General features: G+C 39.8%; 1 protein-coding gene across 6 annotated transcripts in view; it reads right to left on the reverse strand.

Annotated features, from left to right (window-relative positions):
• Positions 1-4,802: 4,802 nt before the first annotated feature.
• Positions 4,803-26,359, reverse strand: part of WASF2 (WASP family member 2) — a 36,815-nt gene continuing 15,258 nt past the window's right edge. For 4 of the 6 annotated variants that reach the window (XM_087939711.1, XM_087939714.1, XM_087939713.1 and 1 more), the window contains 8 exons: positions 25,515-25,668; positions 18,773-18,907; positions 17,220-17,373; positions 16,013-16,130; positions 14,119-14,249; positions 11,390-11,545; positions 9,723-10,225; positions 4,803-8,977 (listed from right to left, as the gene is read on the reverse strand). In XM_087939711.1, coding sequence (XP_087795837.1) covers positions 8,820-8,977; positions 9,723-10,225; positions 11,390-11,545; positions 14,119-14,249; positions 16,013-16,130; positions 17,220-17,373; positions 18,773-18,907; positions 25,515-25,644 — 1,485 coding nt within the window. In that variant the 5' untranslated portion in view covers positions 25,645-25,668 and the 3' untranslated portion in view covers positions 4,803-8,819. The remainder of the gene's footprint in view (positions 8,978-9,722; positions 10,226-11,389; positions 11,546-14,118; positions 14,250-16,012; positions 16,131-17,219; positions 17,374-18,772; positions 18,908-25,514; positions 25,669-26,359) is intronic. The other 2 variants (XR_015744776.1, XR_015744777.1) reach the window with 1 other exon arrangement.

Here is a 26,359-nt window from a genome sequence, read left to right on the forward strand (position 1 = left end):
GTCTAAGGGCTATTGCTATTCCTGCCACTCGTTCTCTCCGCTGCACTCTTATTCTTTTGGACCAAATCGCTATCAGCGCTCCTTCTTCAGCCTGGAGAGAGGTTCTCCTTGCGTCCATTTGTGAGGCTTGACTTTGACCATCATGGCTAAGACTAGCCTCCATCTGCCCAAGGAAGCAGTCTCTTCTCTAGTATATGCTTGAGACTGCTGGAAAGGGAACCCTTGAACGGCCTGCGGGGGGAGCTGTCCAAGTGCTGATTGCACTTTCCCATTCGCCTTGCCCTATGTTGAGAAGTTTGCAGTCATTGTCGTCTCCTACTTTCTTTTCTTTTAAGGCAGAGGTCTCTAAACTTGGCTGGCTGGAGAATTCTGGGAGTTGAAGTCCACAAGTCTTAAAGTTGCCAAGTTTGGGGACCCCTGTTTTAAGGCAAAGAAAACATCTTGGCCCCCTCCCTGCCCAAGTCTGTGAACATATGGCAGCCTATTGAAGGGAATGTCAAGACTCTAGCTTCTTTCCTAAATAATTTCTTGCGATACTTTGGCTACAGCTGTCTAATTTTATACAGGTAATCCTTGACTTACAAGAGTTAGTGACCATTCAAAGTTACGACTGAAGAAAGTTACGACTAGTTTTCACTTATGACTGCTGCAGCATCCCCATGGTCCCATGATAAAAATCAACACTTGGCAACTGACTCATATTTATGATGGGTGTAGTGATCCCCTTCTGACAAGCAGTCAATGGAGAAGCCAGATTCACTTAACGGCCATGTCACTAACTTAACCACTGCAGTGATTCACTGAACTGTGTCAGGAAAGGTTGCAAAATGGGGCAAAATTTGCTGTCTCGCTAAGCAACATAAATCCTGGGTTCAGTTGTGGCCATTAAGTCAAGAACTCCTAAATGGGGTCTTTTTTGTAAACCAGTCTGATCATGAAGGGTAGCACACAAACGGATGCTACACAGTGGTTTTAATTTTAGCTCATGCCAAGTGTTTCAAGCCATGCTTCACTGCAGTGGGGATAGCCAATCACAGGTTTGCAGCTGCACAGCCCCAGCATGCACGGGTTGGGCCAGAGACCCGGCAATGGTGAGACTCAAAAACAAACTCCACTGAAATCGTTCCCTTATGCTCAGAAGATTCCTTTGGTTCTGTACGCTGAAACCGTTTGGCTTTCCTCCTGGAAGTGAAATCTGCAATCTTGGGGAGGGGCTTTTTCGGGAGTGATGCTGAGCTTATTAAAGCCACCACTTCAGGAGAGACCTGTCAAGCTGTTGTACACTTTAATCCAGGCGATTAAGAGCTCCCCTCCCCCCAAAGCATCACTGTGTGTATGCAGGCACGCACACACACACACACGCACACGAGGAGACAGGCTTTTAACATCACAGGCAGATTTTAAAGAGCCGAGCTGTTGCATTTGTGCCGCATGGTATTCTAGCCACTATGGAAACATTTTTAAACACTGTATCCATCTTCTTATTTCACCCATTGGAAATGCAAACAGTATTTAAATAGGCTGAATCATTTAATGGCTTAATCAAGTTTAGTTTTGTCAACAGCAGAGCTACAGAACAGTTATCATCCCATCAAACAATAGGGGAAAAAAGTGCTAACCTCCCACATATTCAGCACTGGTGGCAATTTTTTAAAAAAGAAAATCACTACGGTCTATTTTGGAAAATTATACCAAAAGTATCTTTTTAAAAAACATCTTTCAGTTGTGCCTGATTCTTGGAGATCACCTAGACAAATCGCTGCAGGTTTTTTGACAAGGTTTTTCAGAAGTGGTTTGCCATTTCCTCCTTCTTAGGGCTGTATGTGTGTGACTGGCCCACAGTAACCCAGCTGGATTTGTGCCTAAAGCAAAACAAATCAGTCTCCCAGTTTTGTAGCTTGATGCCTTCAACATTACACCAACTTGGCTCTCAAAGAAAGCCCTCAGCTTAACGGCACTGATATTGTTTCAAGTGATACTTCTTTAACTCTGAGCCAAACATTGTTTGAAAATGTTGAAAACACATATATTTTTAATTACTTATTTCCATGAAGAGTAGAGAGAAGGAGCAGAGGACTGTTGTATTTTTTTAATTTGAGAGAGAAAAGGCATGGAAGAAATAAAACAAAAATGGATATTTTTCCTTCTTGCCCCCAATTACACTAGAATAAGTTACCCTTTGAAGTTAAATATGGCAAATCTGGGGAAAGTAATACAGTAATTCTTTAAGCATTCAAACTGCATTATTTACTACCGCTTCACATGACAAAGGTTTTTGATGGTAACCTGTCCAGATATAGAAGGCTGATCATGTTAAGACATCAGATATTAAGTTAGATACCCCATGGCTTCATTTCAATAAGCTTGTATGTCCTTATAGCACTCATATGAAACCAAAATAGAAAGAGGGAATGACTGGACTGGGTTGCACACCCATTATCATGCTTATACAAGATTGAAAGACAAGCAATTATATTTTGAACAAAATACTGGGAAAGGGCATGAGGAATCTCAGTCTAAATGGAAACAACATGCAGAAAGCAATTCTATTGCAAGTAGTACTCAACTTCCAACCAGTTACTTAATGACCATTGTAAGTTTGATAGACCAGGGGTCCCCAAACTTGGCAACTTTTGTTATCCATTCCTTAGCCCACATCAAGTTTGTAGCTTGATAGAACAACTCCCAATTAGGCAAACCAAATCCTCCCCTAATTCTAGCATCTTGCAAGAGTTTTAACTTTATTCTCACTTTCTTACCTTGCCATATATATTTCAACACAATTTTATTCAAATCTTCAAAGTAGTCCTTTCCAAGCCTAATTGATATTGTGTGAAACAAGTATAAAATTCTGGGTAGGATATTCATCTTGATTGTTGAGATTCTCCCTATTAATGACAATTGTAGATTTTCCCATTTTGTCAAGTCTAACGCTATCTGCTGTTTAAGTTTAATGTAATTGTTCTCTTTTAATGTACTACATCTTGCTGTCAAATGTATCCCCAAATACTTAACCTTGTTCGTGACTTGAATTTTCAATAGGTCTGCCAATTCTTCTTTTTGTCTTAGTAGCATATTCTTTGTCAAGATCTTTGTTTTATCTTTATTTATTTTCAAACCAGCCACCTTACCATATGCCTCTATCTTTTCCAATAATTTTGGTGCTGTTTCTAAAGGGTCTTCTAAAATAAAAGCCAAGTTGTCCGCAAAGGCTTGCAATTTAAATTCTTCCTTTTTAATTTTCATTCCTTTTATACTCTTTTCGTCTCTAATATTTCTATTTAACACTTCCAAAGTTAATACAAATAGCAAGGGTGATAGTGGGTGGAAACTTTTAAGACCTGTGGACTTCAACTCCCAGAATTCTCCAGTCAGAATTCTGGGAGTTGAAGTCCACAAGTCTTAAAGTTGCCAAGTTTGATAGATCCTCCAAAGCTATTTATCACCTGGTTCTAAAGTTCCTACAGTCACGTGATTTCACTTGGGCACTCTGCAACTGTCCCACAATTACAGCCATTTTCAGCATGATGAGACCGCGACTTACATTTTGCCAGAAACTGGCCTACAGCGAATAACAAGATTAATGATCATGGCATTCACTGAATTGCAACACTCGCTTATCCTGGACAATTTACTTAACCACCCGAAAAGTTCACAAAATCGAGTCGATCACATAATGACCCACTTTACAACTGTCATGACATCACCTTAATTGCCAGACTCAATTATGGTTGTAAAGTGTAGGGCTGAGGCAGAAAACTAGATCTTGAAGTTATAATTTCCAGGATATGCTCAGCTTCTATTTGTGGCATCAAGAAGTCTTCTAGAGTTTCTACATCTTAAGCTGCGTTTATCTCCAGGTCTAATGAACTTCACTCACCTAAAAATGTATTCGTTTTCTTCTGGCAGGGAAAAAAAATCAGTGGGGTTCTTTATTTATCCTTGTGACAATATGCAAGAATATTTGAACATATAATTCTTATCAAATTCACATATAGTAGAGTCTCCAAAAGAATTTGCAGTAAGTTGAGAGTACATGATGATCTGTGGTCAGGAGAGAAAAACTGGAAGCTACTGGGCAATTCCTTTCAATATCTTTAGAACAAAATGAATACTTAGCATTATATTCTCTCAAGGAAAAGACTTTTTTATAACCCCACTAAAGGCCCAGATCCCTATTTTATCCTGCACACTTCCATCTACCTTTGTGGTTTTCTAAAATCAAGGATTTCTGCCATACTAATAGACTATCCAGAAAGCTTATCAATGTTTCCAGATGTTTTAAACCAGGGCAAAGGGTTTGTGGACTGAGGTATCCAGAACCACTAAGCCACGCACATCCAAAGTGGAATGTAAGGATACCAAAAGAGCTGCCAAACACCACACAAATATTCATCTGTACCACTATTGTAACTTCTGATCTTTAGGGCAGCAGGTAAAAAGTGCCTTTAAAAGAAAGTGAAAATTAGGAATAGCAGCAGGACCAAGTTTTGCAAGGCAATACTAAATGATATTTTTCACGCCTATAAACTGGAACTGTTATCCTGCAGTCCTTGAGCTGCACTGAATTTTCCAGTGAATTTCTCACCTGTTAACAATGTGTAGGGTGAGGGAGAGGGTGTACAAAAAGCACATATACATTCAGACTTGTAAGTTGTACACACACCAGGAAATATAGTCAAGAAAAAATGATCTTGTGTGAATGGCAGTAACAGGTTATAACCAAGTGTCACAGAAAGTGACCAATTCATCCAACCCTAAACATAACACAATGCCTAGAAAGGATTCTCATTTCTTTAAAGTTTATATGGTAAAAAGTTTTGTTTTAATCACATATACTTTACAAGGAGTCCCTCAAGGAAAGGTAGACAAAACTAGAGAAGTTAAAAAAGTAGTTTTTAAAAGATTTGGATTAAAAATGGCAACTAGGGACAGTAAAATGAAGAGCCAAACTCTGCCTGACAGTGTGGAAGAGAAGCGACAATTCCAATCTCCATTGTGCTTCTCCTTCTTCACCCAAGACCTGCCAGACAGAATTTGGTACTGATCATCAGGCTGTACTGGAACACCCTGATGATCACTGGCCTCTAGCATAGACATGGCTGAGGTCACTATAGCGCTTTTTGCTTTAGGTTTTAAGGACTTTTGAATTCATCCCAAAAGCCAATTCTCACAACGGCCGAGTTTACAGTAAAGCAGACTTTCAGCATATCATGGAGTGGTCACTCATTTTCACCAAGTGTGCATGGTGGATACACTGACAAACACCTAGAATCACATCCTGCTGGCTGTTGCCTGATATTCTTATGCTCTTGGTCTCTACTGATAAAACCAACAGCTGCATCCATAACCATTTCTTTCCTCCGGCAGTTAATTAAGGTATAATCTATTGATCTCTTTCTTACAAACTGATCATTTAGAAAACCTGGTTAAAAGAAGACTTCCTTCAACATTCCATATTTCTGTTCAGGTATGACCTATGATACATTTGAAATAATTACTCTTACATAAATATATTTTATGAAATAAGGCACTTATAGAAGTCAACTTATTCTACATAATAAAACATTGTTAGTTTTTAAAATCAATTAAACTGAATCATGTTAAAAGGTGCAACAAGGAAAGAAAAAGTCACTCTCTCCCTCCCAAAATACATATAAAGGAAATCAGAGGCGGCCCCAGAGTTTCTGTAGTACGGGCAGTCTGGTAAAAGGACGCAGTACTCTTCTGCCCAGCTGTGTGATCCAAGAGGCCTATTTTAAGTCTCTCTCTGCCCAAATGCCTGCTTCACAAAGCTTTGCGACTTCTTGGGATTTTGAAGGGTCCTTCCTCATAATGTGGTCAACTATGATGGAGAAGGGAAGAAGTTGATCTTCAAAGACTGTAGAAAACATTTTGGACCCAGCATTGCAGAAAAAAGGTTTTAGACCCAGTGGCACAATCTAGAACTTAAAATATATGTATATATATATTTTAAAGAAAGAAATTTGAAAAACTAATTTACTCAGATGATGTGATGCAAAAGGGGGGGAAAAAAGGAAACAAAATAATGGGTGGGCTTTCTGTAGAAATCAAGCAATAGCACTATTGTTCTAGTAGAATTTCTTCTCCACCCTATTCTTTCCATTGAACCAAGCAGCTGTTCCTGCTGATAATTTGCCGTAAGAAAACCTGAAGTACTCCAACTAACTCAGAGAATGAAATCTGTACAGCATCTTCAATTAAGTTCAATTAACTATTCTAAAATCAGAATAGCGACACTAAAGCCATCTTCTGGAGATGGAATCAAATCTATTTTGAGGCTTCACACCAAGCATGAATGTCTCAAAGAGACGATTTCATTCATTTTAATTCAGGGAGAAGATCTGTTTAAAACTGGAGGAGGAGGAGGAGGGGTGGTTGCCACTCAGCACCTAAGGATTCCATGACCTGGCTGATAATTGGGGCCCAACTGGCTAAGTAAGGTGTTTGACTGGCTTTCTGTTTCTCAAATGATTTTTTTCAGGGTTGTTCTATTGAACATGATGTTCAATGTAACAACTTATTGTTTTCCAGCAGGTTGTCTGACATCTTAAAAGTGCAAAAAAGCAGTAAGAGGGATTTCAATTGAGGAGTTAACTTCAACCTTTTTACTAACTAGCATCCGAACTCAACCCTAGCTTCAGAATTTGGGGATATGTTTGAGTACCTGTGTTTTCAATTGTTAGTCAACACAGACAAGCAATTTAAAAGCTGTAAGTGAGAGGCATCAGGTTGTGAAAAGCTGGCAAGAGAAATCACTCTCTTTGTACAGGACACCCACCTCTCAAGGAACATAGAATTAGAACCTTTTTCAAACTTTTAGATGTCAACCTTAGGTCAAACCTGTTTAAACGTTACCTTAAAAATGCCCATTATCCTTATGCAGCACATCGATTATAAACTGATATGGTCAATCTACAAAAAAATCATTTATGGGGACAGCTAGGAAAAAAGTTATACGAAATAGAGGCTCTCTAATTCCATTGGCACAGCCATATAGTTTTCTTGGCACCATGTGTGGGTAACCGTTGTCATTCTGAATGCACACCTGAAGGCCTTTTTATGTTCTTGTGGCTTCCATTAGGAGGAAGCCATCCACAAAGATTTAGTATGCACAGTCACACAAAGTTAAAGGCTTTGCCGTGTATGAAACACCAAATCAAAAAACCAGGCTAAGTTCTGTCATTTCTTTCTAAGCTGGCCACTACTCTTAGTACTTGAATATTAATTCTGGGTTACTAATGAGCCTTAGGGTCATTTTTGAAATTATATTATAGACTGTTTTGAAAGGTTTTATAATTCATGAGCAAACTACCCATCAGCCTATCCGTTACGCACTCCAATCAGATGCTCAAAGCTGTTCAGTGCCACAAAGGAAGCCACCAACTAAATGAATTTTTTCAGGATAGTTTAAATTTTCTACCTACTTCTGAAAGTTTGGTCCTTCCCTTTGGCTAAAGAAAAGCTCTGCTATATAGCTATGGAACCAGAAATTCAAAACAAAACAGGGACTTGAAATAAAGGTCTGTAAGGATAAAAGCAAGAAAGCAGTACTCTTTGGGATGTAGAAGCTGTTACAAGGCACATCCTAGTGAGAAAAGAACAACAGAGCATATGGCAAGGCAAAGATTTTCAAACCAATAAATAGGTAGGCATGTTCCCTATTTAAACCATCACTCTGATTAGAGTGATAGCATTGTTCCAGTAAGTGGGATGCCTGGATAAATTTAGGGGCCTGCCCTTTGACATTCTGTATACTAGTTCTTGGCGAAGAGAATCCCCCCCCCAAAAGCTATTTGTATAAATGTTTGCTAGAAAGAAAGAAATATAAAAGGAAAATAATAAGGAAGACTGGGCATATATTACATATGGCCAAGTTGGTCCATGAAAACTCCCATGTGGTGACTAGAGAAGGGTCATAGGCTTAATCACATCTCAGCTTTTAGCATAATGTGATTAAAAGAAAAAGAGCACTTACAGCTAAGTTGATTCATGTAGGACCTTCTACTGAATTGAGAATCTGCAAATCTTTTGATCGCAAAGCAAGACCACATCCAGAGCTTAAAGCTCTTGTATTCAAGACACACGGAGGGAAATTCTTCCTAATTTTGCATAAATTCCATCTTCATTATAAAAACTTAAGTGGTACTATGGGTTAAGTAGTTCCCTGGCTCATTCTATGATTTAACAGGCACTGAGGGGGGAAAGAGATTAAAAATTTTTTTTAGATGATCCTGTTGTGTACACGGTACAGTGTTTTTTAAACTCCAGCCTAAATTAATACATTCCAAATTTAGCATAAAGAATGTATTGTTAGGGCTGGTGAGAGTAGAAATGTAAAATTACACCCTACTGGAGGGACAAAGAAGGTGAATCACCAGCTTACTACAGTGTTTCCAATGCCTCACATAACTGTTGCAAAGGAAATTAGTATTACTTGCAAGTTGGTTGCCTGTCATTTTAAGCAACACTTCCTGGTTGTGCCAGGAGCTGCAAATTTAGTCCTAAACCAAAGAAAATCTTTAACAATATATATATATATTTTCATAGTAACCTGAGAATCTGGAAATCTAGGGTTCATTTTCCTTCTTTCTTGGAAGGATGTGTAAGTCCCATCAACTGGGAGGGAAAGCAGTTATTTGGAAGCCTGGAAGATCAATCTTTGGTTATTGGATAAAAAGAGGAAAGCCAAAAAAAAAGAGAAAAAAGTTTGACATTCTGGGAAGTGATGGCCATTTTCTCTCCAATCTTATCCACCTCCATCCCCAAATTGGGGATGTGCAGGGGGGGTGGGGGGGTTAATCAGACCACTCGTCTTCATCGAACTCTGAGGAATCATCCTCTGAATCGCTGTATTCTACTGCAATGCGGCGTGAGAGGATGGTTGCAACATCGTTGCCCACAACATCTCGCTTCTCTTGTTCACGTTCTTCTTCAACTTTACGGAGCTGGAATCCTGGCAAGGAAAGAAAGAAAGAAGTTGCAGGTGGCCGTTTTCATAGGTACTCTCTTTCTGTGTGTGCATATGTGCGTGTGTAGAAAAAAAGGCAACACATAACGCTGAAGTAGCATGATGTGAAATAGTTGTGCGTTGCCTTGCCTCCCCAAGAAAAGGGAAATAGCAGCAACTAAGATGATCAGGGGAAAAAAACCCAACACAATAGGTTAACGTTCAAGTTGTACAGAATTCTTCAGCAAGTTACACGCTTTGAAAAAGCCAAAATATAGTGAGGAAGATGCCAAAAGTGAAGATTCTACTGTATAAGACATTGGGACAAAGTGAGCTACATGAAGGTAATTTGAATAATGAGATTCAGGAAGAAACTAAAAAGCAGGCAACAAATGTAGAATTCAGGCCACAGTAAAGCGTATAAAGCAACAATGGGTATTCTCTCTTCAAAACACAGAAGTCGGACCATTTTTTAAACTTTCAATTAGTTCCAGTCAAAAGGATGCAGCTAATGCTGCTGTTTAAACTTGATGGATGGAACAGAAAAGTTAAGCTGCCACTGGTGGTTAGGAATCCAAATGCACAATGGCAGTAAATACCTTGTATGAGGTTAAATGATTTCCAATACATTTGGCTAAATTCAGAACCCCAGCAACCTCCGAATGACTCCCAATTGGGGTATGTTTACGGTATAGTGCTTGGCCTTTTAAGGGAGTTTACATTCAGACATCCAAAACGAGAAGCCGCTTACCTTGACGAATAGCAGAAAGCAAGTCACTCCGAGCTTCACTAACCGCAGGCAACGAGGATTTTGGCTTGGAGGGCACCAAGTCGGGTTGTTGGATAGAAGCCTCCGGAATACCCACGCCACCAAAAGATGAAGGAGATGGGCCAGGAGGAGGGGGAGGAGGGGGAGGGGGCGGCACCCCACTTGTGGGCTGTGGCAGCAGGGGAGATGGCACAACGGCATATTCCGCTGCCGGGGGTGGAGGGGGTGGAGGGGCAGCGAAGTCGGGGTGAGGCGGGAAGGAGGGTGGAGATGGTGGAGGAGGGATGACCGCAGCTTGGAAGCCAGCAAGCGGAGGGGGTGGAGGAACTCCTTCCATCGGGGGTGGAGGGGGTGGAGCAGGAGGTGGAGCAAAGCCAGGCCTGGTCCCCGGGGGTGAGCTAATAGGAGGATCTGGCGGAGGGTGGCTGGGGCTGACAAGGATGGATTTCTTCAGCCCTCCAGAAACACTCTGGCTAGGTGGATAGCTGTGGAAGGGAGAGTGGGGAGAACAGCTGAAATGAGTTTTTCAAACAGGATCAAACGCTGTCAGTGAAAAAGGGCGTCTTGAGTGTAGCGGAAGCAAAGAGTTTCTCCCGTTCTCGGATATCCCTCACAAGAACTGACATAAATTCTGTAATTTAGATTCAACGTTCCCTCTGGAACCCTAGGCTTTTGGAAAGATTCCCATAGGTGTGAAAAGAATCTGAACATAACCCACATTCAAATAACCTTGGCATGCATTTTTTTTTAAAAAAAAATCAAGGTCAACAAATGCATGTCCCTTGTAATCCCACCTTTATAGAATTCTGGCTTGCTGCAATGCTAAACAAATTACAGGCTGAATCCCCAGCATGGCATCTGGTTAATGTGTTCGCTGACCCATTTTTTTGGTTCTTGTGAAGCTCTCTGCCCTACCTAATTGTATATTTAATCTTCAAATGAGAAGAATCTTGAAAAACCTAAAAAAGACACATTTGGTGCTTCATTTGCAGCATATTGGCCCTTAAAATTAACAGCTAGCATGCAACAAGCAAAGCACCAAGTACTTTCAATATGCTTCTAGGCCTAATATCCTTAGAAAATAACATTGGGGCACGGGTGGGGGATAACAGCCCTATGCTTTGCTTGCTTTCTGATGAAAGCCTACTTTGTAATTGATGATAGCCATTATGACATGCTCTTCATATTTAACATGGTCTCCATATTCCAAATGTGCCCATATTTCAAAAGGCACAAGAGTATCCAGATACACCCACATTTGCTTCAATAAAATTCTTAACCCCACATATTTTATATCTTTTATAAGTAAGAATCTGTTTCCCTTTTAATTAAAGCACTTCCCAATATGGAATTAACTAATTCCCCATTCCCCTTTAATTTGTAATTATGGTAAGATATACCATCACCAAGGCTATAAATAATTGAATGTTTTTACGGAGGAAAAAGTGCTGTATAAAACAAGCATAATAAGAGTTGCAATGGAAACGAACACAAAAGGGCAACGGCTTGTTTTAGCATAGTGTTTAAGTACTGCTTGCAAAATACCTTCTGACAAGTTACAACTATTGACCGCTCTAATGGACAGGCTCTTTAAGGTCTTGCCTGAGTTCTTCTGATGGTTAGTGAGCCTTCAGCGATACATTACTTACCTAAATTCTGCTGGTGGAGGCGGAAGACTATCATCTGACAATGGAGGAGGGGATGGTGAAACAGATTCTGGCTGTGGAGGAGGTGGATAGTAGGCAGCATCAACACTCTCATTGGAACCAATGCTACCATTCTGATACACCATGTTAGGAGGGTACCTAAAACCACACAAGGACCACTGTGAGACAAGCTCCTTCCCCTCCAAGAGTTCAAAGGAACTTCAAATGTAGAATGCTTATAGCATATGCAAAACATATAAACAGTAGTAACTTGGCTAGACTTTTATATCTGTACAGGTAATCCTCAACTTACAACAGTTCATTTAGTGACCATTCAAAGCTACAACGGAACTGAAAAAAGCGACCTATGACCATTTTTCACACTTATGACCGTTGCATCCCCTGGCTATGTGATCAAAATCGGCATGCTTCGCATCTGGTTCACATTTACAACAGTTGTAGTGTCCTGGGGTCTTTTTTGGCTTTTCTGATCTCCTTTTGCCACCTTTTGAAAAGCAAAGTCAATGGGGAAGCCAGGGCCACCTATCAACCATGTTACTAACTTGGCAGCTGCAATTTCATTTAACAACTGTGGCAAGAAAGGTCATAAAATGGGGCAAAACTCACTTAACAAAGATCTCAGTTAGCAACATAAACTTTGGGCTCAATAGCAGTCATAAGTTGAGGTCTGTATATAGTCAAAGGCAAAATGTTCAAGATATAAATTTTCATATATATCAAAGATTATACTATTCTAAAAAAATAGATGGATCATACCAGAAATCTTCTCCTATTCAAAAATGATTATTCATCTGTTCATGTCACACATGACACTTACACAAAATGGCAAGTGTAAAAATATATATATATGAAAGGGTAAACAGCCATTTGGGCCTGCTTCAAATGAGACCACTCCAGGTGACAATCTCACGCACCCTTATCAGAAGAACAGAACCAAAATAGGGCCAGTGGTATAGGACTCTGATTCAGATTAACATTCATACAGTTTTACCAATTTGCTATGCCTTCCCAAGCCAGCTGATCCTGGCTGCAAGTGATGGATGTAGAACTGATATGCAGAATTATCCAAATTTCAACCATTTGCCAAAACAATTTAAAAGGCTTTCAAGATACCTAATTGACATTTCCAGTTCATTACAAGAGTAAATATGTGTGGAAAATAAACACACATGGTCATGCGGAGAGGACCTTGGAAAAGTAACTGGGCAGCTCTCTTCCAACCACCTCAGAAGGCACACACAAAAAAGTTCATGGCCTACCTCTGTTCAGCCATTCATTTATTCCAACATTGTCAAAGGCTTATCTTTTGCAACACAAATGATGTGCCACTCTAGAAGCAATTTTAGACCTGTGGTTTCCCCCCACCTTTTTCCTAAAGGGAGAAGAGCTGAAGGTATATGCGTATGTACTCTATGTATAACCTTGACAAAAAGGCTTTTTTTAAGATATAATGAAAGACAGAAATGGAATTCCTCCTGCCAGAGGCTTTTATTATAAGGTTACCCTACTGGACAGGATAAGAACATTTCACTGCAGTAACCCCTAAATGCAGTGAAATTTGTTTTTAAAATGGATAGTTTTCTTTAACCTGTAATTTTAATTAATAAGGAGATAGACCCCCTAAAGAAGACCATGTCTACTTTCTCCTAAATAGCAGAAGATCATAAGAATTATCTCATATGCTTGTTTCTTAGGGTAAAAAAACTATTCCATATTAGTGTTTCCAGCTAATGTAATTAAGAATACATGATATCCAAGATATCTCTATAGCAAAAATGACTGGGCCCTAATAAAAGTAGACGATTTATATTTCTGATAATGAAGTTACCCCCAAATCAAGCCGATAGGCAGAATTTTCTTCTTTTAAATGCCATAGTATCCTAAGTAAGAGGTAGTTTGCAGAACATGTTCAGTTTTGTTCTAAAGCCACTAGTAGGAACAACAATCTCCAGATTAGTTTCACAATAGCAATTTATATTGGTTCTAATCAACAGTAGATAAATTGTTGAAGGAAAATCAAAGATGTGTAGTTAAGTTTGTATTACTATGTAAATATCAAATCTGCTTTGCTCAATTTTCTCCCTATAGCAATAGCACTTATATACCACTGTAAAGCACCCTTTAAGTGGTTTACAGAGTCAGCATATTGCCCTCAACAATCTAGGTCCTCATTTTACCGACCTCAGAAGGAGGAAAGGCTGTGTCAACCTTGAGCTGGTCAGGATCAAACTATAGGCAGTCGGTAGAATCAGCTTGCAATACTGCATTCTAACCACTGAGCCACCAAGGCTATACAATAAATAAAAGGTTCTATGAATTCTAAATGAAATAACATAGTAATTATTTAACAGGTCTCAAATCCTTGCACTTCTGCATTAAATGTAATAAAAGTAAAGTCACTTTCAAATCAACCACTACTCCTGATGACTTACATTTCAGACCAGTGCAGTTTTCTTAGTATGACCCCAAGCTAGTTTGATAAGAAGTCAGATTTTTTAAAAAAAATCTTTTTAAAAATATAGCCTTAAAGAAATGTGCTAGGATTCAAAGATCTACCCCAGCTATTCACTTTGAGCTAGAGCATGCTCAGTCAAACAGACTACACACATTAACATCCCTTCCCAGAAAGGCTACTATTCAGGAAACAGAAACCTTTAGCCTCGTTGGTCACAGGAACAACTCCATGGTTACTATTACAGTTTATCTCTTACCCTCCCAGTCCATGTTTTTCTCTTGTATCGACAAACTCTTGACCCATTTTCATTTTTTCCCATTCTTCTTTTCGGCTTTTTATCTTCCGAGGGTTTACATTTCCTCTGTTAGGATTATCCTTCTTTTCTTTCTGTAAAATAAATAGGAAGCAATTGTAGGGGCCGTTAGTTCTTTAAGCTCGTCATCAGCAAAGAAAGGTTATCTCAATAAAAATATACATAAGAAGGAACATGTTGTCTCACTAGGTCTCGCTACACTTACGTTTTATTTATTGAATTTGTATGCTGCCCATCTCCCTGATAAGGTGACTCTGGGTGGCTTACACCTATCCAAAAGCACTAGTATTTAATAGATCTTAGGCATCAATGTTTTATCTGAGGTGTATGCTTTGTAAATAGGTGTCCACAGACGGGCAAAAATAATGTGCATTTTTACAAAAGAGACCAGTAAGATATTCTTCAAAAATTCAATCGCAGGATCACATTTTACCTGCTACAGGCAGATACACAAATATAAAAACACAAATAAGTAACAGCTGGATTGGGGTTGTTTTTGTTTTGCTATAAGCAAGCAACTGCTACATAATAGTCCCTGATGTCAACACTGCTAAATCAAACCTTAATTTGATGATTCAGAATTTCTACAAATTAATTGCAGAAGGCTGGCACGCACTAAGTAAGGTAAAATCGGCCAATAGAAAGCCTAAAAGGAAGCTACTAAAGGGATCATGGGGATGGAAAAAACTTCTTAGAAACTGCAAATTTTCCATCCTCAAAAATGCAGCTAAGGGCATAGGAAAATGCCATCTAGGTAAAGCTTTTTTACAAGTGACTTAATTTCACCCCCACGCATACTCCCACCTAGAGCGCCCCACGGGCAGACTCACCTCACCACCAGCCGCTTCTATTGGCCGATAGAAGTGCCCCACGCACAGAGTCGCCTCGTCACCAGCCGCTTCTATTGGCCGATAGAAGTGGCTGGTGGCGAGGCGTGGCTGCCCATGGGGTGCTCTAGCCGAGGCTACCCGCGAGGCACTCCTAACAGCAACTCCCCCCCCCCGCCCTTCCCCTCCATTTCTCTTCACCTTGTGTTGTTCAAGCGATGTGAGAAATGGCAGGGAACGCATGCTTTAAATAGGCCCAAATTTGGGGGGCGGGACTTAATTTCACCACATGCTTACAAAACAGTGCTGGGCCTTCCTATTTGGGGGGGGAGCATATTGTTGGAGAAACATGGTATGTAGCAGGTAACATATTAGGAAATCCTAACTTTGCTCAATTGCAGGTTTAAGTGTACAAATAATTCTATCATTGGACATTCAATAGTTATTATAACAATATGAACTATTTTGTTACAAAAAAAATACTCTGGATGGGCATTATTTTAAGCCCGCAGAGTTCCCTTCTAACAATTATTGAAAATAATGGCGTATTTCATCCTGTTCTTAATTAGAAAATAAAAGAAAACTCCAAATCCAGACCAGGGTTATCAAAGGCAAAAAAAAAAAAAGCAAAGAAAGACCTCAAAACACCTTTCCCCAAATAGGCCCACTCACAGTAAGAGATGTGGTTCCATCTACTTTGCTGCCTGCAGCTCCCCATAAAATAAATATGGCTTTTGGCCATCAAAAAGTTGCCTTATTTACTTCATATATCATTCTTGTAACAGAATACAGGGCACTAGAGCAGAAGCAGATATAATGTATAAAAGAAGTCGAGTGAAGTCTCTCCCCTTGCCAGAAAAAACCAGCCCCACACAACCAGCTCTGTGATTGGTGTCCATATCCAGGGTTGCCTGCAGTCAGGCAACGGAAACCTTCTACATTTTCCTTCTCTTTTCTTAAAGGTAAAACCAAACAAACGAGCATGACCAAAACAGCACCGCACATCTCACCCTATGCTTCCGTCTCTCTTTCATGATATCCTTGGTATCCTGCAGCATTTTCTCCTTCCAAAGATCAAAGAAATATGATGGATCAGTGTAGAATTTAAGTGCTTCTTTGCCATCGTCCCTAGGAGAGAGGAGAGCCATACAGAATGAGATGGTTATGTGTGTGTACCTGACAACCAAATATGAAACAGAGATAAGGGAAAATACCACTGTCTCTTAACAATAAGTTCCCCCTTTGAGGTAAACCAAAAGCAGCGCAAATTTTTAGCCCATTCTGCACCAGACTTCAACATGCAAAAGGCAACGTTTTGTGATAGCATGGACACACACACACACACACAACTGGCAATGTGTGTGTGTGGGGGGGGAGGGGATTCTTAAAAAAGACAACTGCCTCCAGCTACCTGTAATTATATTTTTCCTATTCAAAAAAAGGTGTTAATGGATATGGGTTAAAGAAGTATTTATATTCTTTACCTTCAAGTAATTCTCAATCATAATATTCTTAGTTATATGTTACTTTACAAGAAGACATTTATTTATGTTTTCCTGCTTTTCATTATATAATCATAAACCAAAATATGCCACATAAAATGATATAGCAGAATCGAACCGCTAAGCAGAGAAACTGGTTTCGCCATCACATTCTATCCTAGAATTTTATCAGTATCAGGTTTGAGGGTCCAACAATTACATTTCCCAGAGAATTAGTTTGCGAGTTGTTCCAGCAATCCTACCATCAAATCTATGCACTGTTAATTGCAAAACGTTAAATAGGAAAGCAGCATTAAATTATACACCCTGAAGAACATAGAGAAGCATTGTATGTTGGGCTGGCCACATAGGAAGTTTATACAATACTATTAAAGTAAAACAACTATAAATTGGCCAAACAGGCTATTTTGTCTTTGTTAATTTAGAAGGCTGATTTTGGGTTGTCCAACAAACCAAAGTTAAAGAAGGTGGTTCTTTATATGCAAATACAGATACAGTTAATTCCCACAATTAAGTAACTTTAAATTTTAAGATTTTAGTCTCATCAACAAATAGTTGTTTCCAAATCCTCCGTTTATAAATTTGTATCATGGCAACCATCACGCTTTTCTGTTTTCTCTATCAAATCTCTTTCGAGCCATTTGATGCCATTCCACATTCTTTAGAGGAGAGAGCTTAAAGCAAGAACATGATATTTCTCCTGGATATATATTACCTGTATGAGGATAGAATGTTAAGAGGGGGCGGTTTATTACAAGTGCTGTATGTTTCAAGGACAGGCAGGGGGGCAGATTCTCTCTCAAAGAGCTTTTGGTCCTGAGTTGTGGAGCTCTTGAAGGCTTTCCTGGTATTAATACCTTGCAAGGACACTATGAAGAGAAAGAAATGGGAAATAAAATAGTCATCTGAAACACAAAAATATGTTTACAAATGTAAACTTTTTGCCACACCTCCAAGAAAGCTTTCATAAATAAAAACTCTTTTCTGATGCCGTTCCCAAAAGAGAATTGCCAAAAGCCAGTAGAAAGGAATATTTACCAAAGGACCCAAACTGCTATGGAATTAAGTCATCGTATTCGAAGTAAAATACTACATAGAGATTGTGAAGAGTTTTTCTTTTTTCTTTTTCTGGCAAACTATGAGGCAATTCCCAGAGTGTTTGCCAAATTTTGTCCAGCAGTTGTGAGAATGTGGCAACAAATATTATCAAACATGGCTGTATTCTTTGAAACTTTTCTTTAAAAAAACCCAATATTCCCATAGGTAATTTCTTGTTGCCTCCTGGATCTTCTCTATTGTAATTATTAATTTGATTGATTTTATGTGTATATGCTTGTCTTTGACTAAAAACAGAACAAAACATGGAAAACCAGACCTCGCTAAACAGAGATTGAAAAAATATCATGGAAAATGGAGTAGTTGGCAATTTTACAAAAACCTATATGATTATTTAACCAATCAGAAAGTAAAGTATTTCAAACAGCTTTAAGTGAAAAAGAAACAACTATCCAACGGGTAGGAAGATAGCTTTATATACATCTAGACTCTAATAAAATTCAGGTCAATATGGTGCTTTCCCTTCCTCCTCCTACCAGTAATCCAATGGATGCAGCAGATTGGGGTACCCAATTTTGGCAACTTTCAGACCTGTGGACTTCAAATCCCAAAATTCAAACTTCAACACCTCTGCAACAGACTATCTGAACTTGCAAAAAGTGACTATACCTTGCAAGTTTGTTTCTTAGTCTCTTCTACACTTGTGTTCCCTTTTCTTCTCAAAAATGTTGGCAGTTAACTTGCACACTGAACACAAGCAGCTGAATTCTACGGTTTACTCAGAAGAGAGGGCTGGAGAGGACCTCAAGGCAAGGAGTGCTTCTTTGGAATGAAATCTGTTTGCGGTTGTCCTTTCCTCTATATCGGTATTTCCCAACCATATCAACTTGAAGATGTGTGGACTTCAACTTCCAGAATTCCTCAGAGAGCATAGAGAATTCTGGGAATTGAAGCCTACACATCTTCAAGGTGCCAAACACTGCTCTATAGAGTGGTAAGCAAAAAGACATTTATGCTTCTCGCTATTATGAAGTGACTTAATAAAATAAGGCAAGGTATCACTTTTGTACAAGGATCTCTTGGGCGAGCGTGAGGGGTCAGCTGAGACTCTTGGGTGATTCAATGTGGTTTTCCAAAGTCTCAAGAAACAAAAAAGTCTTTTGCTGCAGTTATGAACCATAATGTTCTAAAACTATAACATTTTATATATACCTTCTTCCTCTTTGGGATCCAACTGAGTAACTTTCACCTGAAGGCGATCAACTCTCTCAACTAAAGAGGTGACTCGAACAGCATATGTGGTTGCTTGTGTAACCAGCTCTCTAAATATGTCCTCTGCAAATTTACCTGAAAAAGAAAAAAAAGAGGCATGTAGACTGAAATGCTGGAAAAATATTCCCAGAAAAAAAGCAACAATTGCCAAAAAACAAATGAACAAAAAACCCCAACAACCCTAAATGTGTGGCCAGGTAGTCACAAGTTGACCTCAATAAAATAAGTCAAAGCTAGAACATTTGTTAAAAAAAGGTCCCACAAAAACTGTGAACATACATACGGTACTTTCATAAGTTAAGCTTATTTATGATCTAAAACTAATAAAGCATAAAACACAATACTTAAAAGCGCAGGAAAACCAAATCTGAAACAAATAGTAATGAGGTACCAATTGCCTTCAGCAAGCTATAGCTACTGCTATAAATTGACAAGAACATCTTTCAAAATAAAAGGAAGTGATACAAAATTGGTAAAGACATATTAAGTAGTAAGAAAGACAACCAGGAATCAAACTGCAGCATCCCAGCCAAATAGCTATTTATAATCAAAAAATAAGATTCTCACAAGCTTAATAACCAGATTTACTGGCAGGATAACACAAGTTTTAGATTACAGCAATCTTGGCAAGTGGATAAGTCTATTTTCTTCCATTTATTAAAGCGGGGATTCCCTGAACCTCCTCCCAACCGCCTGTTATTGCAGTGTGGAAGTGCCTTCCTGTTTCCCCGATAAAGAGGAAAAGCACAGATATTCAACACTTGTAACACTCTGAAACCCACCATTCTCTTTCCTAAGAAGGCCATTATACATTCCGTGGGTATTTTTAGCTTCTAATATGGTCTGCGGGATAAAGAAAATAGAGCTCTATTCCACTGTCTTCTGAAAGGCTGACTTCATTACATGATACCCAGAGGAGGTCCCATCGCTCTTGCTTTCCTTCACACTGGGCACAAAGTCATTTATTACTTGCAGGTGGCAGCACCAGAAAACAAAGCAAGGTACTTTCAAGGTTGAAAATAATGTTCCCAATGTTGTATGGGAGATTTAATGCTTCTACTAAATCAAACAAAACGTCTGGAAAAGAAACTTCATGGGGAGCAGATATTAAAAAAATGTTTTAAATAAATAATTAAAACAAATTAAAGTCTACAAGCAAACGTATGGAACACCTGAAGTTTCCCGTGGACTCCCAAGAAGACCTCAGCAGCAAATTCATTTAGAGTTATGCATTTGTATGTTATACTTATGTATACTATGTATATCACTGTGAGATTGATTTTTTTTGTGATCCTATCTAGAAAGAATACCCAAATGTAGACTGCAATATAAAGTACTCTTAGTCACACAGTACTTAAAAGGGTTTTCTTCCATACTTCATAGTGCCAAATTTGCACTTTTTTCTTTGTACAAACATAATTCTCCCTTGATGCTACTACCTTTGATTAAATGCAACACACGCTATTTTATTTGACTCTCAGTTTGTATTTCTATTGAGACTTAACACCCAGGGGAATTAGCGGATCTCTGAGGATCTGCAGATGAAATAATTGTCAACTTTTTCAATAAACTTTTTATCTTGAAAAATATTGCTTTTTGATCATACTTTCCCCTAAACTCTGTAACTGCCCAAATGTCAGATATGAGAAGAAGTGGTTCCACAATCCATAATATTCACACACTGTAGTATGTGTGAAGCAGGGAGAGAGAAAAACAAGCTCAAATAAAAAGTGCTACATGTATAAAAAATTTTCTGGGCTAACTGCAGCAGGGATATATATGTACCATTTCCAAAACAATCCAGAAAGAGTAAGACTTTAAAAGGTTTTGGCTTTCTTCAATCATACCCAAATTTAAATAATAAAAAAATATCATAATCAAGAACAGAATAAGATCTGCCTCATTCCTCCCTCTCCCATTTCCTTAGAAATGCACAATGGTTTCAGGAAAAGGTTCCTTCCACAATTTTCATTCAACATTAATATCCAGACTGTTCTGCTGCTGTATTTCAACCTTTTCAAACCTCAAGAGTTTAAGCAGCATTTTATGTACACGTCGAACTGTCTTGTGCACACATTTGCTTTGCAGGCAGAACTTTTGGTTCCTTCCAAAAAGGGTAGGGAACAAAGAAGAAGACAGATCTTCAGCAGGGGAAGAAGTTGCTTCTTGACTCACCTTAGTCATTATTTGGGACTGCACAGTAGAACAGATGTGGTAAACCTATTTCCTTTTTCAAGCTGAACTACTAATGCAACATGGACAGACATGTGTGGGTGATCCGTAATGGTTTTGAAACGATTTCTAACCCCCGTTTGTTTAGTAGTAAAACAAAAGACTTTCCACCAAAACAATCCCTACCTTCAGTAAATAAAGGCCAGAACATCCAGAAGTAGATTATATGTATAATACTAAAATTACAAACAGGTTTTGGTTTATATTTTGGTTCTCTGTGCAACTTGACACTTGGTTTCTGGCTCTGGCTTGTTAGGAACAGATGGAGCTCCTGATACACATGTGAAGTTAAACAAGGGACTACCAGAGTTTGGTTGTTCCTGCTGACAGAAGAGGTGTAATCAGCTTACTTGCATGCTTACAGAAAGTCAGAACAACACAGAAAAGGGTAGATAGACCTCTGCATTTGAACTATACTCTTAAAAGGTAAGATTGTGTGCTGCCTCCTTTGGTTCACCTTTTCCTGAACTCTGGGAGACAGCAAGCAACTTAGCACTAGGGATAGTTAATCTAATAGGCAAGTGGAATGTGGGGGGAAAAAACAAGGTTATCACCCACTTCTAAATAGGTGAACAGCACCTGTATCTGAAGCTCTTGTACTTTTGCATGGAACCTCGGAAGCAATTCATTAAGGTCTGGAGGACAGCAATCAGTGATAAGAATGTTAACATTTAACTACCATGGGTTAGGTCACTTTTGACATGCAACTTACAAAGTCCACGAAAGGCTGAAAGCACATGGGAAGAATGTGCAGATCAGTGGTGCTATTCTACCGGTTCGGCCCGGTTCGGGCGTACCAGTAGCACCAAAGATCTGCTGAGACCAATTTTGACGAGCTGCTGTTGGGGCCCCCCACCCACCTGGGCTCCCATACTGACCTTTATTCCCGGCTTTTGAAGTGCAGCTGCTTTGCGTGGCACAGCAGATTGCCCTGTGTCAGCTGCTGAAGCTACAGGAAGAGTGCGGGATTGCAGGAAGTGAGTGGGAAAGCCTCTGTGCATGCACAAAGTGTGCGCTTGGCAGGCGCGCAAACATGCCCGCCAAACCACACTCACCGAACTGTGATAAATTATTTTGATACCCACCATTGCTGCAGTTGGACACTGTGAGCACAAAAGCATTAGAAAAATAAGATGGACAGGTCTTAGTTGTAAGACTCCACTGACCGAGCCTTCACTTGTGCTACGTAACTATCCTCCCCAATCAAGGCAGAACTTGGTCATCTCAACTCTGGGAAGGTGTGAATGTTGTATGAGTGTGAATATATTTGAATTCCTTTTTCACACAAACTCCAAAATCAAGTTTATTGTTGTTGAATCTTGGGTGTCTTGTGAAACTTATTGCATGAGATTGCGTTATATTTTTCAAGAGTGGCGCTGCTTCATTACATCAGAAAAAAGCAAAGCGTTGACCTGACTGCATGATGGTTGTATGATAAATGATATCCTTTGCACAACTGGTCCTATGAGATTTATATATTTGATTCTATGATTTTCCAAATCCTGATTATTAGATTTCCCCCTCCTGCTGCTTAGATAAAGATGGCATATAAATAAATAGCAGACATTTTCTTTCCATTTTGTGTCATGGACACACAATGTGCCTGCAACTTCAGTTCTTCTACAATACCCTGGGGTATTTATAGCCCAATCTTATGCATGCTTATGCAGAAATGTTTCATTTCATTCAACAGGAAATTCAAATGCGTGTTCACAGAAGTGAAGTCTTAATCTTAAGTATGTGCATTTAAATATCCTTGCAAGCATATAGCCAGGGTGGGCTTCAAAATTTTTAGCAACAAGTTCTCTGCCTGACTGCTGAGTGGGCATGGGCATGGCCTAGTCAGCCCACTACAGGGCGAAAACAGCCTCCCCAGGCTCCGGAGGCTCTCTGGAAGCTGGAAACAGGCCCATTTCCAGCCTTCCCAAACTTCCGGGAGGCCTGTTTTTCGCCCTCCCCAAGCCTCCCGTGTGCACCGTGCACTTACCTACATCCAAACAGGTTACGTGGGGACTCCTGGGAGGGGAGGGGTGGGTGGGGCCAGCCAGGATTGGGATTTGGGGGTTCTCTGAACTGCACAGAATCTTAGCCAGGGGCTCTCCCAAATCCCTGCGAACCCCCAGCAGCCCAGCCCTGCACATAGGGAAAGCCATCCTAACGGAAGTCTGTAAGTAAGCAATATGACTTCCAGCAATAAAGGCTCTGAGTTGTGCTCCTAGACTGTATAAAGCAATCTCTCTCCATCTATCCATCTTCTGATATCTGGACTTCAACTAAATTCCTATGTCAGGAAAGAATGGCACCTTGATTTTGTTATACAGCAGCCTGTCCAAAAAGCTACTGTCTCTCTCCAAAATGACGACCTACCTTGAAAAGGAGCCCTATCATGTTTTTGAGCGCACAAGGTCAAATTAAGCTCCACCCACAAAATTAGCCCTAATTAAGACCCCGCCGTCCCCGGGGAGCAGGGGTTGAGGTGAGGCACACAGGTAAAAAATAAGCTAGAGTGGGGATGGTGGTGGTGGAGCTGCCCTACTTACCAGGCCTCACACACCCTGACACCTGCCTCACATTCTTCTACGGCTGCTTGCTGCCACTTGCATGCATCGCCCCGGCCTCCGTTTCGCCTTCAGATGCCAGCCGGCATCTGAAGGCGAAACCGAGGCCAGGGCGATGCATGCAAGTGGCGGCAAGCGGCCGCAGAACAAGCGGGACAGCAGCAGGCTCCTGCTGGGCGGGGCTGTTGGTGCCACCATGTGATGAGTCACTAATTAGAACCCTCCAAAAAGAAGGCCTAGCCGTTTTTTCAGGGGTCAAAAGAAAATAAGACCCAGCCTTCTTTTTGGAGACACGCATATTGCAATCAGGTTGTATACAGGCAGTCCTCAACTTATGACAGTTGAGACCAGAATTTTGACTAAGGCGTTGTGGTCCTCCTGTTGAATCACCACATAAGCAGACTCGATTTTATAATGATTTTTCCGATGGTTGTTAAGAGAGTCGCCATAGTCAACTAAGGTGAATCACAAGGTTAAGCAAATCACAATTCTAGCATTTCCGCTAGCAAATGACAAAAAATGTAAAGCTAAGAGAGTGCGGGTATGCTGCTAGGAGCCGCAGGTGCTGGGTAAGGGTGCTACTGAAAACAAGATTCTTAGGATCTCATACTCCATTGCATCAGGAGAATATCAGTGGAAGCAACTTATGAAAGCAAGTTGTGACCTTCCCTGCCGGCTTCCCCCTTGCAAGTTGTGAGAAAGTGGCAAGGAAAGCCACAAATGGTCGTCATGCGGGATGCTGCAACAGTCATAACCACCAGCTGGATGCCAAGCACCCAAATCATGATCATGTGACTGTAGGGATGGCTATTTGATGGTTGGAATTTTGAGGACTAGTCATAAATACCACTTGTTCAGTGCTGAGGAGAGGGCTAAGGAACCATCAGTTACAGAGAGCCCTCAGATTATGAACGCTGAGGACTATGTGTAAATGATGATTCTTAAATAGCCCTCAGTCATCTTTAGAGGCTCTCCTTTAGGTGCCCTGTCTCTAGGTTTCCTGCCAAATAAGGCTCTGTCAAAAGCTTTGCTGAGGACAGAATACCAGGCAGTTGCACTGAAGTGTTATCAATGCCAGGTTAAGACCTTCTTCTTCTTCTACAGGAATATAGTTATAAAAACTACACATTTTTACAGTCGGCTTTTGATTTTAAGCGCTCATATTATATTGAGATGTTGGTTTTGTATGGTTTTCATTAAATCATTCCTGTTCTGCTTATTAATTCTTTTTACTGTCTGATTGTTTGCCATGCTTTAAGTGATTTGCTGAGGGAATTCCGGTTATTGGGCATATAAGAAATATTAATAACCTCAACTACCACATTTTTGACAGCTTGGATAGAATCACTGTTTGATTATTTATTTCAAAGAGTAAATGAAGTATGTTCAGTAAATCATCTTGGAAAAATGAAGATTGCTATGAAGGTAACTTCAGTTGCAAAAATTGCTATGACTGATTTCTCTTTTTATTACTCCATCTCACGTTTTATTCAGCTTTTATATGAAGATATTGTCCAATCAGATTAAAAAATATAGCCAACTTATTATTATTCATCTGCAGACATATTCAACAAGGTAATAGATGAAAACTGGGGGATTTCAGGTATGCAATGAAGTAAGTTTTAAGTTCAGTTCTAATCATTAAATTGCTTCCTTTTATGTTCTGATGAAATTCTGAACCCTGGATTCTGAACAATGCTTAACAGTGTGCCTCATTTTTTTCCTCTCAGCTTTTACTCCAACTATCCTGTGCATTCCTTTCAGAGAACATTATGTGGAAGATATTTTGGTACTAGAGAAAGATGGATAATAAATAAGTCACAGGGAAAGAGGCCACCGAGAAAGAATTGGGAGCCCAACAGCTCTTGAGAGCAGTTTGCTATGGTACTTACTCAAGCTGCCCAGCTGTCGAATGACATTTGCCAGGGTGATGTTGGTCGCACATTCCAGCTCATTCCGAACACTGGGCAATGTCTGGCGGCACAGGTGCCTTGGCTCGATATTTCTTGTTACTAATGGCATGGTGGATCAGCTTCAAACAGGGTTCTAAAAGATAAAGAATAATCCCCAAACAGGAAAAAGATGATATGGCCACAGACCTTAGCAACATTAGAGATCGCTTATTTTCTAACATATCATAACACAGTTATGTATCCACTCTCTCATAACCTATATATTTTTAAAACAAACCTAGTTTTTAAGGTTGCCACAAGGAAATCAAAACCTGGTAATTCCAAACTCCCACCCAAAACTCCCACTGCTGTAACCTGTCCCATATCCATTTATTCAAAACTAGAAATGGTTTTTATAACTGCTAAATATTTTCAAAAACTATTCTTATTACATTTATATGCTGCCCATCTCACTATCTAGCAACTTTGGGCACTATGAAGACCAATGTGAAATTTACACATTAACACGTTTTAGTTGGGGGAAGGATAAAAATTTGTCATGCCGCCAGACAAACTGGATTCTCATGAGAAAACAGGAAGTGTTGATAGCTGACCAGGCAGCTTACTAACAACTGCTTTTTAGCCAGAGGGCTGAACTATTTCTCCTAAATTCCCTCATGACGGAAGGCTTTCCTACTAATACATCTGCATTTTTAAAACAGTTGTTTTACTGTACAGAAGAATACAGTGGGGCAATGACCTATCACAATCAGATAAATGCCATACACCTTTTGAAATTATTATACAAGCTCAAAAAGATTCTGAAGGACAACCACGCTTGTTTG

The sequence above is a fragment of the Pseudonaja textilis genome, chromosome 10 (assembly GCF_049901715.1).
Source record: "Pseudonaja textilis isolate UNSWEBS1 chromosome 10, rPseTex1.2, whole genome shotgun sequence".
Lineage (NCBI taxonomy): Eukaryota > Metazoa > Chordata > Lepidosauria > Squamata > Elapidae > Pseudonaja > Pseudonaja textilis.